General features: G+C 37.5%; 1 protein-coding gene across 1 annotated transcript in view; it reads right to left on the bottom strand.

The window, feature by feature from the left end:
* Window positions 1-6,992: 6,992 nt before the first annotated feature.
* The window catches only part of CNGB3 (cyclic nucleotide gated channel subunit beta 3), a 131,784-nt gene continuing 123,355 nt past the window's right edge, over window positions 6,993-15,421 (bottom strand). The window contains exons 16-18 of the mRNA XM_008689117.1: window positions 9,778-9,924; window positions 9,412-9,586; window positions 6,993-7,253 (exon numbers count right to left, since the gene is read on the bottom strand). Of these exons, the coding sequence (XP_008687339.1) occupies window positions 6,993-7,253; window positions 9,412-9,586; window positions 9,778-9,924 (583 nt within the window). The remainder of the gene's footprint in view (window positions 7,254-9,411; window positions 9,587-9,777; window positions 9,925-15,421) is intronic.

Consider the following 15,421-nt stretch of genomic DNA (forward strand, 5'->3'; position numbering starts at 1 on the left):
AAACAGCCAACAAAACTAAAAGGCAACCAATAGAATGGGCAAAGATATTTGCAGATGACATATCTGATAAAGGGTTAGTATCCAAAATATATAAAGAACTGATACAACTCAACACCAAAAGCACAAATAATCCAATTAAAAATTGGGCAGAAGACTTGAACAGGCATTTCTCCCAAGAAGACATACAGATGCTCAACAGACATGTAAAAAGATGCTCAATATCACTTGGCATCAGGGAAATGCAAATCAAAACTACAATGAGATATCACCTCACAACTGTCAGAATGGCTAAAATCAATAACATAAGAAACAACAAGTGTTGACAAGGATATGGAGAAAAAGGAACTTTGTGCACTGTTGGTGGGAATGCAAACTGGTGCAGCTACTGTGGAAAACAGCATGGAGGCCCCTCAAAAAGTTAAAAATGGAGCTACCTTATGATGTAGCAATTGCATTACTAGGTATTTACCCAAAAACCCAAAAAATGCTGTTTTGAAGGGATATGTGCATCCCATGTTTATTGCAGCATTATTTGCAGTAGCCAAATTATGGAAGCAGTCCAAGTGTCCATTGATTGATGAATGGATAAAAAAGATGTGGTGTATATATATAAATGGAATATTACTCAACCATAAATAAGAATAAAATATTGCCATTTACAAAAACATGAATGGAGCTAGAGAGTATAACCTAAACAAAATAAGTCAGAGAAAGATCAATACCATATGATTTCACTCATATGTGGAATTTAAGAAACAACAAATGAGCAAAGGAAAAAAAAGAGAGAAAGACAAATGAAACAGATTCTTTTTTTAAAAAAAGATTTTATTTATTTATTTGAGAGAGAATGTATGAGTGGGATTGGGGAGAGGAGCAGAGGCAAGGGGACAAGCAGACTGCCCACTGAGTGGGGAGCCTGACGTGGGGTTTAATCCAGAAGCCTGAGCTGAAATCAGATGCTTAACCAATTGATCTTCGAAGGGAGGTAGGAGGAGGATGAGTGAAATAGGTGATGGGGATTAATCATTACCTGTTGCAATGAGCACTAATATATGGAATTGTTGAATCACTGTATTGTATACCTGAAACTAAGATAATAATGTATGTTAACAATGCTGGAATTAAAAATAAAAAAAAAAACTAATTAAAAAAAGAAGACCTGAAGAGTTTTATGCATTGTAAAGCCAAATTATTTTAGCAAAGATCTCAGCAGTAACACTGAGTCCGGGAAGAGTGATAAAGGTAGACTCAATGAGGCTGGGTCTTGCTCTAGCATTGGGCAGAGGGAGTCTCACATTTAATTTGGAGATTTCATTCACTCAGCTACTTTTCATTGATGTACACTGTTAGTTTTGCAATCCTGGAAAAGAAAAACACCTTACAATTCTTTTTAAAGCTTTTATTTATTATTTGAGAGAGAGAGAGAGAGACAGATAAAGATACATATTGAGAGAATGAGTGGGAGGAGGGGAAGAGGGAGAAGCAGACTCCCCGTGGAGCAGGGAGCCCGACATGGGACTCGATCCCAGGACTCTGGAATCATGACCTGAGCTTAAGGCAGATGCTTAACCAACTGAGCCACCAGGACTCCCAATTTTTTTAATCAAAAAGTTTTTTTTTGAAATTCATAGGAAAAAACGTCTCCCCATCTATGTTTTGCCATGCACCTACCTTCCCCCTCACATATTTCACATATGTAAACCAAGCATGGAATTCATGTTATCAAAAGTGGGTTCTGGGCCTGGGGTCTGTTAGGAACAAGAAGATGATAATACCCTGGGGTTTTATGAAGAAAAATGAAATTATTAAGACTTGTCAAGAGAAGTGTGGTCAACATCTATAATCGTTATAAATCCAGATTTCAAATACTGTTCTTCCCCATAGTTAAGTTGTTAGAAACTCCTTGTTTATGATTACCTAAAACATTCGTTGATAAAATTGAAGACTAGAACTCAATATTTTCCCTCACAGTTGTTCCCAATGTACTGGTTATTTTATACCTCCACTGACCTGTTTTATCTCTGCCTCCTGAATCCCCACAATGTACTCTTCATCTTTGTTTCACTGTCCTCTTCTTTCTTAAAAAATATTTTATTTTTTACTTTATTATTATTATTTTAAAGAGAAAAAGAGCATGAGTGCTGGGGGGAGGGGCACACAGAGAGAGAGAATCTTAAGCAGGCTCCATGCCTAACTCAGAGCCCGAAGTGGAGCTGACATCAAGAGTTGAATGCTTAACCAAGGTGCCCCAAAGATTTTATTTTTAAGTAATCTTTACACCCAACGTGGGATGAAGATTTCATATAAAAGGACCACTTTGAACTAAAGCTAGCCCAAACAATAATAAATTTAACTACCATAAGATGCTCGAACTCACGACCCTGAGATCAAGAGTCACATGCTCTACTAACTGAGCCAGCCAACTAGCCCTCACTGTCCTTTTCTACTTCTCAAACAGCTTTTCCCACCATAGTTCATGAAACTATGTGTACTATATTAGTCTGCTAGGGCTGCCATAACAGAATGCCATAGAATGGGTATTTAGCAACAGAAATGTGTTTTCTCACAGTTCTGGAACCTGGAAGTCCAAGATCAAGGTGCCTGATGGGTTGGTTTCTCTCTTGGCTTGTAGATGGCTGTCTTCTCACTGTGTCCTCACATGGCCTTTTCTCTGTGCATGAGCATCTCTGGTATCTCTCCCTCTTCTTATAAGTAGTCTCTGCAGTGGTCAGTGGAGACCTGCTTGCATGCAGGAGAAAAGTCTCATTGGTAGTCAAGGCACTAGTTAAGCAGATGAAGTAGTGGCTCTGTCTACAGTGGCTACCTGTATGACTCAGGAGTAACCAAGGCTAAAGGAAAGATCCTGGTGTTGATGGGGTTCTCACTTCTCTACTAGTTTGTTACTAGACACAACACTGAAACTTAAGTGCATAGAATTGACTTAATCATGCTTCTTGATTTACTGTACACTACCTTCATTAGTTGACACTCTTGGTTTTTTATTTTTTCTTACATCATTTATTCCTATTTCTACTTTCATTCTCTCCTCCTCAATAGTTAGTATCTCTAATGCACTTAACATGGCTCCTTAGAAATGTATATACTTTGAAAGACATAGTGTTTTGTGTATGTTTTAAATGGGATCCTGTAAACACCGCTTTTATTAATCAACAAAAGGACATGGTGTTGAGAAAGTTCGTTCTCTAAAATCAAAGACTGTCAGAACCTTTAGTGTTTGAAATTTTATCAATAAGACTGAGTCTACGGCCATACCACCCTGAACACACCCAATCTCGTCTGAAATTTTATCAATAAGACTGAAACATTCTACTTTTCCCTGAAGGATCTGAGTAATTCCAATGCAGAGAAGCAGCCAGGTATGCAACTTCAGGTAAGAGTTTTCTGAAAACAATAGTCTGTATTTATTTTAACTGAGTAGTTTCCAAGGAAATAGGACCTCTAGTCTGGTTGTTGGCCGAGGCCTGATGTTAACAACTTTACATACAGTTTTGCTTTAGTTGAGACCCTCAAAACATTACTTCATTTAAACTCTACCTAATGTCTACTTTCCCCCAACATTCTATAATAATCCTGTCCTACCCTGTGTTTGGTTGAACACCCACGTTTCCTCTGACGAACAGTCTCCCTTGTTGCAGCAAGTTCGTAAACTTGGCTTTGTTGAACTATGGATTTGTCCCTGACAGTTTTTATCAGATAGGCTTTATAAAAATATACATGCATGATATTACTGAAGATCTCATTCTTTTTTCTTTAAAAAAAAAAAAACACAAGTGGTTTTTGTTTTGTTTTGTTTTTTTAAAGATCTATCCATGTTGTTATGTGTAAGTCTAATTCATTGCTTCTAATGGCTCGATAGAGTTTCATCTTAAAAACACACCCACATGCCCACACCATATTTATTTTATATATTTCCCAGTATAAACATCATAGTTGCCTCCAATCTCTTTGTACTACAAACAATGCATTTCTTCTTGAATTTCCTCTTATGGAACTGCTTGAGAATTTTCTGGGATACATTTTCTGAAGTAGCACTGCTGAGTTCCAAGGTGTACTGCCAGAATTTTGCTAAGTACTACCGGAATAGTAGCTCCAATTTATATACTTGCCAGCACTAGGTATTATTATCTGTTTTAAAATATTATCCAATTTGATAGGTATAAAGTTATAGTCCATTTTTGCTCCGATATGTATTTCTCTGAGCACAAGTGAAGCCAAGAATCTTGTCTATGTCGATCGTGTATTTATTTTATTTCCATGATTTTCCTATCAACATTCTCTCTCCCTTTAAAAAACTGGGCTTTTCTGTCTTTATACAAATAAAGCATAACAGCTAGTCTTTGCCTTGTTATAATTTAAGCAGAAATAATTTATAATTAAGCAGAAATTCGAGAACAATAGAGTGCTATACTATGTGGTACTTTCTGAAAGTGTAAAAGATAATCCCTTGAGACTAGCACCATTATGGGTTGTTTTTAGAGGCAACTGGGAGAGATTTGGAAGTATAGGGAAGAGGTAAGTGATGGAGGAGAGACAACATTCCATACTGTGGCAGGCAGCAGGGACAAATGCCAGAGGAAGAAAGGTAAGTGGTAGTCCAGAAAAAGCAGGAAGACCAGAGTCAATGGAGGGTATGTTTCGGGTAGTGGTAATTAAATTTGGATAAATAAGATTTAATTGGTAGGAGGGACTAGTAGGTCCCTGAGTAGAGTAACATGGTCAAAAGGGGTTGCTATGATTTGAATGTGGTGTTCCCCTCCCCTGCCCCAACTGACATATAGAAATTCTAACTCCAAAGATGAAAGTCTTAGGAGGTGGGACCTCTGGCAGGTGCTCTGTCCTCACAAATGAGATTAGTGCCTTGGTAAAAGAGGCTTCAGGGGCATTCCTTGCCCTTTCCACCATGTGAGAACACAGTGAGAAGGAGTCTGCTATGAACCAGTAGGAAGGCCCTAACTTTATCATATTGGGCCATGATCCTGGACTTCCCAGCCTCCAGAACTGTGAGAAACAAATTTCTGTTGTTTATAAGCTACCCAGTCTGTGGTATTTTGTTGTGACAGCCTGAATGGACTGACAGCGGTAGTTTAGAAAGATCTGATTTTTCTCTTGACAAAAGGATTGAGAAGGTATTCAGTGATTAGTAGAGATTGTAAGTAAAAAGTGAATGTTTATTTGAATTGAACAGAAAATATGTACCAAGGTGTAGTGTTGGAACTGAAAAAGAAAGGACAATTAGAAATATTTAAGAAAGAAAAAAGGATTTGGTGGTACTAAATAAGCAATGGAAAGGCATTCTGGTTACTGGGAAAATGGAGATGATATTATCTAAAATAGGAATAGTCTGGGAGGGAATATAAGCAACAGGGGAAGAACATAAATTGCAAAGGTGTGATATTTTAATTTCTTTATAGGATGTAGGGCGAGAACATATTATTCACATATTCAAGATTTTTTCCGTTACTTTTTCCCTATTATTAGCCTTTTTTCTACATTTTCTGTCTTTTCTAATCATTCTTTCCACACACAAACTCCCATTAATCAAGCAAACACCAGTTAACAAATCCTCTCCATTCCCTCAACTCCTGAAAAACACTAACCTTTTGTAAAACTTGCCATGTTTTTATGATACTCAAACACTATACTCAAAAACGGTGACTCAACCAAATGATACATTTTATTATAGCGATCGATTTATGCATGGTTTGCTGAATGCATCTATATTGTAGTCTTTTTGGCTAATATGATTTGTTAAAACCCTCTCAGCAAAGTGTTGTTACAATGACCATCTCTGGGACTTGGGAATAGCCTTATTATACAGAACTTAATGTTATACACTAATGGCATTTATTAGAATGGAATTCTATATGTATTATTACTTCCGACATCAGCCTGGCTTTTTTAGTCTCCTCACAGCATGAGACTTTAGTAATTATGCTAATGTTAGCTGATTCATGAGGACAACTTCCTAAAGTGCACTTAATTAACTTGGAGATTTTGTAAACAGCTGTACATGTAGGTTCTGCAAATTGTAGGGATATGTCAATCTGACATGTGTACAGTCTGCCTTCCTAACCTCATCACTTTTTACTAAAGCTGCAAACAATAAGAAGCTCAGGTCTGGCACCGTTTGAAGCAAATGCTTGAGGAAGACCCTGAGAAATGTCACTTTAGCCTATAAAAAGATGGGTACCATTGGATTCCTCCAGTCTGAGTCTGTGGAGCCAGATGAGTTAGGTAGATTGCTGCCTTTCAAGTTGGTAGAGCGAAAATATAAGTTTGTTTCTTTAGCAAAGGGAATGATTTTTTCCAACATGTTGCTACAATATGTTTTTCCCCCATGTGTTTGTTGGGACCATTGACCAATATTCCTCTTTAGGGGAGTTTTCTGCAAGTCAGATTTCACATCCATAGACTCCATTATCTCTGCTTCCCTTCAGTCCCAGCTGCTGGGTTGATTTGATAGTTGAGTGACTCAGCACCCTTGTTTGAATGGAAATCACCTGATATTTTACTTTCGACATTTTATTAAAATCTCATAATTCCCTACACGTGAGAAGTAATATTCATACACAAAGGACGTTTAACCAAGACTAGCAGTGCCGTGCAAGACTTTAACACACACACACAAACTGAAAAGGTAAGTGAATCACTTCAGGGCCAAGACCAAACTAATAAAAATGGATGGAAGAAACATCAAGGAAGAATGGAAGAAAAAACCCTACTATATAAAATTAGGAGAAATACCAATTGCACAAAGCTAATGACAACAGAGAATAGGGATGGTTTTGAAATAATCTTCTTACTACTGTATAAGATCATACTCTCAGATAAGTCCTAGAAACTAAGCTAGGGATTTGTCTGTGGTTTCTCAAGGGTCCCAGCAAGGTCTTTCCCCTCATTAATTTAAGCTATAATCCTGGGTACAATCTCTTTGGGAATTAGCTAGATTACATCTAAAGATAATCAAACATTTATTGCTTAGCCTTTTGTTTGACTTCAATCATCAGAACCTCTTCCCCGGTCTCTGCAGAAGGAGCCATGCTGATGATGAGGGATTGACGAGTAGTTCCTCTGGGTAAAGCTGCCCTTCTAATTGACTGGGGCATTTCCTCTGCTGTAATAGAATTTGCTCTACATTCAGAGCTGTCCTGTGTTTTCTCTGATGGCTCTCTTCCTTTATTTTCATATTCTCTTCCTTTACCCTCTCCTTCTTCGGAATTTTCACTTGTTTTCTGGAAGAAGCAGTTAACAAAGAATTGGTTTTGAGATAATAATAAAGGACATTGGAGCCTTTTGATTAATATACAATGGCTAAGGATCACTACCTAAGACAAAGACTGTCTGAATTAAGTCAGTGTGGGAATCATGTCTGTCTTGCATTTTACTATCATTTGACAGCTTTCTAATGTACTGAAGAATGAGGCTGAGCGGTCACATTTGACTTAGCAGCATAATTCTGGATTGCATTTTTGTCCCTGACAAGGAATTCTTTTCCCATTGGTCCTCATACTCTCTGAATTATTAGACTTAGTGCTCAGGATTCCTTGCTTTTGCTTTAAAAATATGTACTTATTTATTTGATGAAGATGAAATTTTAAATATTTATTTTCTAATAAAAAAAGTGTTAACCAAATGCCATAAAAATACTACAGAAAGTATGATTTTCCTGGTGCATAAGCTCATGGGAGAACCTCTGAGAAAAACTCAACTCTCTTTCCTCATATAATCTTTTCCATTTGTCCCACGGGTGCTTGAACTATATGGTTTTAGAAACTACTATGTTTAGTATCATCTGTAGAAATTTCATAGCAAAAAACATACTATGCTCTTTACTGATGATGCTTCAGGTCAGTTTAAGAGAGGTTTGTACAAGGTATGAATGTGCACATGTAAAGCTGAGAAACTTATTTAACACAATGACCTATATTTCTTTGCCCCATTAGTCTTTTACATAAATTATTATTTCTCTGCTGATTAAATGAGGCATTTGGTTTATACTGTATTCTTAATTTTCACCGTAGTATTTGTGTGTGAAAAGGAAGAGGCAAGTTTTAGTCTCTTGAGTGTGACTGATTTATAACATTTGCTTAACAATCTTCTGAGAGATCCACAGCCACCCATTTCTTACAGTTTTGGAGATAACATGAATAGATTCAGAAAACCTGAATCCCCGCTCTGTTTTTAATATCTGCACTCATAGGCTTATGATAAGAATCAAAGAAATATGAAAATCAAGAGAGAAAAACCATAACATTTGAGTATCTTGAAATTTCTAGGAATTGGGAGGCAGCTCAGTGAGGCCTAGCAGTCTGAGTACCTGGGTAATAGTTTTTGCTCTGTCACTTTTTGTGATCTTATCCAAATAAGTTGATCTGGAGCTCAGTTTCTTCATCTATAACAAGAAGGGCTTGGATGAAATCTACGAAGTTATTTTTGGCTATTAACATTTGTGATATATAAGTGATTGAATATTTGTGAAAATGTTTATTTGCTCATTGGTAAAATGTGTTATATATTTACAGGTGTATATGTATGCTTATATATATGCAATTGATTCTCATTATTCTGGTAGTTTCATTATATAAAGCTGCCACAAACACAGCATTAGCAAATACTGAACCATTGCTCCTAGGGATAATGCAGGATTTGGTTCCTATGAGCCTCTGGCCAAATTTTTGTCAACAAATCAATACATAATCTTGTTTTATGTGTATTTCTGTTTAAAGACATTTATTTAATATATATTGTTGATTCATTATATTGAACTCATGGCCAACAACACTAACTCATGCTTGAATGAAGCTTATCTAACACATGTCTTTTCTCTGTAAGGCACATCAGAGCATTTTTGTGCTTAAGAACACTAGAGAGCACTTCAGTTCTATGCAGTACAAAAATGAGAAAAACATAGCACTTAAATAGACCATGAAAAGTCACTTGTTTACAGTGTGAGAACTGAAATAAGAAGGTAGAGTGTCTTCTTGTTCAACTTCAGCTGGGAACATGTGCATTGGGCAACTTAAATTTGTCATTGTTCTGCACATATGTATGTTTGTGAATGACCACGTTGAGCACTGATTTTGGGTTCATAAAGAAATTTCTGTGAGTAGGTAGATATGCAAATATACAGAATATACAAATAATGAGAGTTGAATGTATTTGTATATACACATGTATTAAAAGCATCTATAATAAACCATGAGGATTAAATGTAATGCAATATGAGGATACAGTTTAGATAACAATAAATGCTATACATAAAGTAGTAATTATTCACATTAGATGAATTCAATCTATCCCAGTGTCTGAAATGGAATTAAAGTAGGAGCTTGTCTGGGTATACTTAGTCCAGTGGTCTGTTACAGCCCTCCATCCACTCTGTCTTATTACCTGAATGGCTTGTTCTCTCTTCAATTTGAGTAGTCTTGTAAGTCCGGCTTTTCCTGTGCCTCCCAGGAGGGCTTTAAACATTTTAGGTGTCTCTTGTTTTGGTGGGAAGAGAAAGGCAAGTCCTTTTCTTGGAGGAGTTGCCTCTGTGGCTGGAGCCTTCTTCTTCAGAAGCACACTGTGGATAGAAGAGAAAGGCTAATTTAGATAGTACCATAAGAATTCTGGAAAAACCTACCAGAGACACTAACATTTCTCCAAATCTGTGAAGTTTTCAATGGATACTTGCATAAACAGTTGTTTGTTAAAAGCATCTCATGGAGAAAGTCGATCACTGCCTAGACTCTGATAGGGTTTTAAAGGTCATACCTGGCTTTCTTCATGAGGAGCTTTTCAGAATCTGGATAATGCACTAGAATTTGTTGGAGAGTCTTTTTGTCCAGCGTTAAAAGATTGGCAAACCCATGGGCTACCACATTGGCAGTTCGACGATTTCCTCCTCTTGCTGCTAGAAGGCTGTAAGAGGAGAAAAGTGAATCTTTGCCACCAGTTTCACTCTTTTTCCACCAAGATTTTTAAAAAAAAATAGATATCAAATATTTTAACCATGTATACTGCTCTGGAGAGGTGAAGGTGAGATTTCAGGTGATTGTGTAGAGGAAGTTACATGTGGTGGTGATGGAAGTAGCAACAGTTTCCAACACGTTTTGTCAAATGAAGGACTTGTAGTCATCAATGCCCCATGAGATTCTCCATCCCAGATTCCAGAAGCTCACAGTCTCCTTGGACTGGGTAGCCTCTATTTGCTCCTCTAGATTCACTGTTCATCTTCCCCATCCTCTTTGCTCCCCAGAAAACTGACCTCTGTAGGCTTGTCCTCTGACCTTCATTTGAGTGCAGCCAATGGGAACTACCAGTAAGAAGCTGGAAAGCAGGAGGAGTTTGGTGTTGGAGCATTTATTCCCCTGTTCATTCCTTGCTAGGCCTTAGGTTAGCAGTAGCTACAGTTCTCTACCCAAATCCATAGTTCTTGACAGGTGGTCATCTTTTTAGAAGTATGACTCCCACAACTCTTTCTTGGTTCTGGTAGCATGCCCTCCCCTTGTCCTGTTTAGGCCTAGCTGTAGAAAAACCCCCTTGCTGTTGCTAGCTTCAGGATGCATCACCGTTCCTTGTTGGATATACTTAGATTTTTCTTCCAATTTCCTTCTATTGACTTCAGTCAATAATTCATTTAGTAAAGTCTTCTTCATTACCTTGTTTGAGTGTACCTTCTGTTTTCTGCCTGGGCCCTGTCTGATACAGCTCTGACATCAAATCTTAATGATGTCCTGGTTATATCTGGTGAATCCAATCTCTTCTCCTACTTAACTCCCAAATCATCTGGTTTCTCAATATTGTAAACTGCTCTGTAGTATAGTCATTCACATACAACTTCCTATTTGAAATGTCAGTGAATTCTGGGCTTTATATATGTCTGAGACATATATATATATATATATATATATGTCTCAGACACATAACTAGGCATATTTGTATTTGGGAAGTGACCAAAAGGTAGTTGGTAAATAAATGAACACACAAATGAGTAAAAAAATGGTTAAAAATTATATCATTCACCAATAATCTGGAAAATAAAGATTGGTATTTAAAACCAAGACAAGAAAAAACAAATATAAATGTTTAAAAAAAAAAAACACTACAGACCCTGCCTTACAAAGATAACACAATAGATTTAATCTCTTGGAGTCAACCAGTTAGGAAAAAATAGTTGTGTTTTTATTCCTTTGTGTGTGTGTGTGTGCGTGAGAGAGAGAGAGAGAGAAAGAGAAAGAGAAGGCTCACATTAATAAAAACGCTATCTCTAGGGGTAGAAAGGACAGAGAAAGCAACTTGGCAATAGGAATGTTCATACTTTCACAGCCTTGCCTTTAGGGGCAATGATGTGTGAGAAGTTGCATGGGTCCTATGCCTGAAGATTTGTATTAGACAATATGTTCTTCTCTGACTGTTGCAGAAAAGGGAACATTATGACCGGCTGTTAATTCATAAGAAACTAATATAGGGTTTCAGCTCTCACATGTGAAGAGCTTAGAAGTTATCATTTTTGTTCTTACTTCCAAAAAAAGCTGAACAAACTGGAAACCAATAACTCTTCTTGGCTCTATCAGAGAACAGAGGTTGCAGGGTAAACTCCCACCCAAATGTGGAGAGATAGGGGAATCCAGAAAGCCACAGCTAGACCTACTTACTTGGAACAGAAGCCCTGGAGATATAAGTGGTACAAACATTTAAATGGTAATTTTGACAAACTATTAGGTTGAGAGTGGATTATTGAGAAACTCTTGGGGGTCACAATTATGGGGAAACTGATACCTGTATGGGTTTATCCTTGAGGAACTCTACCACTTTCTCAAGGTTAACAGCCAAGAAAGATCTGCTTGTGGTTCTGGCAGTGGAAGGGGATGATTAATCATCATAAAATACACCCAGAGCTTATTTGTTCTCCATAACAAAGGGCTGCTATCTAGGAAAAAAGACTACCAGAACCCTATTCCACATGAAGGAAAAGTGTTTCTCCCACCTCAGACCCCTTTTGCTTTCCTGTCTTACCCAAGGGAGAATGGGGAGCTAAGAAACACTTGTAAATGTCACATCCCAGGGCAGAGATCCACTAAAAGACTGAGATTTAATTATAAGATTATAGATCTCCCTCATATCTTACCATTGTACCAATGGGGTTCTTGTATAATAACAGTGGATTATAGCTGCAGGTTGCAGACTTTCTCTGAGGAATTGTGCTTATGGAAGGCCAAAGTCAAAAGGGGAGATAGAAACAAGGGCATTTTAGAGAAATTTGGAAGTTCTGGCACCTAGAGCTGCAGCAAACATTAAACACAGTTCAACTCCTAGCCAGATTAACATAAAACCTCACGCTAAATAAAGACCTATCAACCTCAGTTCCTATTACTGATTACATCATGTACAGCTTCCAACAAAAAATTATAAAGCACACTAAAAAAAATAAGAAAAACACAGCCTAACAAGACAAAGAAAGCATTAGAACCAGACTGAGATATGACACAGACATTGGAACTCTCAGAGAATGTGAAATGACTATGATTAATGTGTTAAGGGATCTAATGGAAAAAGTAGACATCATAAAGGAATATTTGGATGGGAAATGTAAGAGGCGAGAGAGAGAATTTCTAAGACAAATTCAAAAGGAAAGATTAGAAATCAAAAACACTGTAACAGAAATGAAGAATGACTTTGCTGGGCTCATCAGTGGATTGCACATGGCCAAGAAAATAGATGAGCTTGAAGACAGGTCAGTAGACAGTTTCCAAACTAAAATGCGAAGAGACAAAAAGAATGAAAAAACCCCAATAACCTGTTCACAAACATCAAAAACTTTAGGACAATTTCAAAAAGTATAAATAGGTATATATCTTTTGTGTGTACATATACATAAAATATATACATAGCATACACCATTTTCTAATACTAGAAAAAATACTTGAAGTAATCATGGCCAAGAAGTTTACAAAATTAATGACAGATGCTAAACCACAGATCCAGGAAGCTCAGAGACTACCACACACAACAAATGCCCCTGACAGTTGTGTTTTATTCCTTTGTTTGAAATCCAAGTGCCTGACCTGAGCTTGATTGCCATTTCAAAGAGGCATCCATTTCAAAGATGTCTATCTTAACTAAACACGTTGCCAGCCACCCAATTATATAAAGAGCCAAGGTTGCCTTCCCCCACCGAGGCTCCTTTGTTTTAGAGATCTTGGTTGATAACTGACCATTGGGCTGCTTGTTTTTTTCACTTCCCATACTTTAAATTCATGCTCTTATGTTTTAAATTCACCAATAAAGAGTGAGCCCACAAAATCCTATGCCCCATTCTCAACCCCAATAAAAGCAGAACCCCAGGCCTGTGCACTCTTTCTCTCTCTGTGACCTTCCTGTGTGGCCCCAGGTGTGCTGTGTAATTTTTGAGGTCTTGTAAGTAATAAATCTGTATTTTTTCAAGGTTTCCTGATGGTTGTTGCTAAAGGGCATCTTACAATCTTTGTTTTTGGTTTTTTTTTTTTAAGATTTTATTTATTTGACAGAGAGAGAGAGAGTGAGAGAATACAAGCAGGGGGAGTGGTAGAGGGAAAGGGAGAAGTAGGCCTGAGATCATGACCTGAGCTGAAGGCAGACACTTAACCAACCGAGCCACCCAGTCACCCTGGTATCACAATCTTAATAAAAACCACAAGGGCCAGTCCAACCACAACATTGATTATTGATAGGTTTAGATTGGGACATAACACCTATAAGAGGAACAAGGATAATAATCAGTAGACTTTTCATGAGAAGTAAGAAGTTCATGCAAGTAAGAAGAGAGGTGAGCGAAACATAGTGTTGAAGTTCCTAACAGATTAGATCATAATTGTTCTCACTACAAAGAAGAAATTATAATTATGTGACATGATAGAAGTTAGCTAATGCAGTGGTAGTAATCGTATTGCAATATATATGAATTTCTAAAACCAATATGTTGTACACCTAAAACATACACAATATTATATGCCAATTATGTATTTCAATAAAAATAAAAATAGTAAAAAAAAAAAGAAACAAAATCAGCAAGCTAGAATTCTATGTACAGTGAAATTACCCTTCCAAGGTGAAAAAGGACAAAGATTTTCTTAGAGAAATAAAAGCAGAGGGAATTCAACATTAGTCCACCTACTCTGCAAAAATGTTGAAAAAAGTTCTGCAGGAAGAAAGAAAATAATGTAGGTTAGAAACTCAGGTCTACATAAAAAGGGGAAGGACATTGGAGAAGGAATAAATAGAGGTAAACTAAAACTAAAATCTTTGTTTTTCTTATTCTTAATTGATATAAAAAATAACTTTAAATAATAAAGTAGCCAGTGCTTTGGGTGATTATAGCAAATGGATAAATGAAATGAATGACATCAATGTCTTAAGGGCTGCTAGGGAAGAACTGGGAATTCTGGGTAAGGCTCCTGCTCTGAAGGTTGTGTTCAGTGAAGGTAGTCTTGGATTAGTTTAAAATGTATGTCACAGGGGCGCCTGGGTGGCACAGCGGTTAAGCGTCTGCCTTCGGCTCAGGGCGTGATCCCGGCGTTATGGGATCGAGCCCCACATCAGGCTCTTCTGCTGTGAGCCTGCTTCTTCCTCTCCCACTCCCCCTGCTTGTGTTCCCTCTCTTGCTGGCTGTCTCTATCTCTGTCGAATAAATAAATAAAATTAAAAAAAAAATGTATGTCACAAACTCTAGGGGTACCACTAAAATATCTTTAAAAGAAGTATAATTGACATGCTAAGAGAGGAGAGTTAAATGCTCAGTTGAAACCAGAGAAGGCAGGAAAAAAAGATGAAAAAATCCTAATGTTAGGCCACCTTAAGGAACCAAACAGGGCCCCTTACCTGCACTTCTCATTAAACTTAGGTCCAGGACTATCCAGGCTGCTTAAAAATGGAATTACTCCCTCAAGACAGAAAGCAGGTATTTGGAATCCATAAATGTTGACCATGTTAATGCCTACTTACTTTGTTTGGTGATTTCACATTTTAAATTTCTTGTTCCATGACAAAAACACTTTTTGTTTCTCTTTCTTTCCCTTTCTTTCTTTCTTTCTCTCTCTTTCTTCCTTTCCCTTCCTTCCTTCCTTCCTTCCTTCCTTCCTTCCTTCCTTCCTTCCTTCCTTCCTTCCTTCCTTCCTTCCCTTCCTTTCCTTCCAGAGAAAGGGGCAGAGAGACAGAAGGAGAGGGAGAATCTTAAGCAGGCTCCACGTCCAGCTCAGAGCCCATCACAGGGCTCAATCTCATGACGCTGAGATCATGACCTGAGCCGAAATCAAGAGTCAGACGTTTAACTGCTGAGCCACCCAGGCACCCCCCAAAAACTTATTCTTTAGTCCTTTCCTGAGGTTCTTCACAAGACAAGCTTTGCTTTCACCTTCTTCTTCTTTTTTTTTTTTAAGGA

This window comes from Ursus maritimus, unplaced genomic scaffold (assembly GCF_017311325.1).
Source record: "Ursus maritimus isolate PB19 unplaced genomic scaffold, ASM1731132v1 scaffold_9, whole genome shotgun sequence".
Taxonomy (NCBI): domain Eukaryota; kingdom Metazoa; phylum Chordata; class Mammalia; order Carnivora; family Ursidae; genus Ursus; species Ursus maritimus.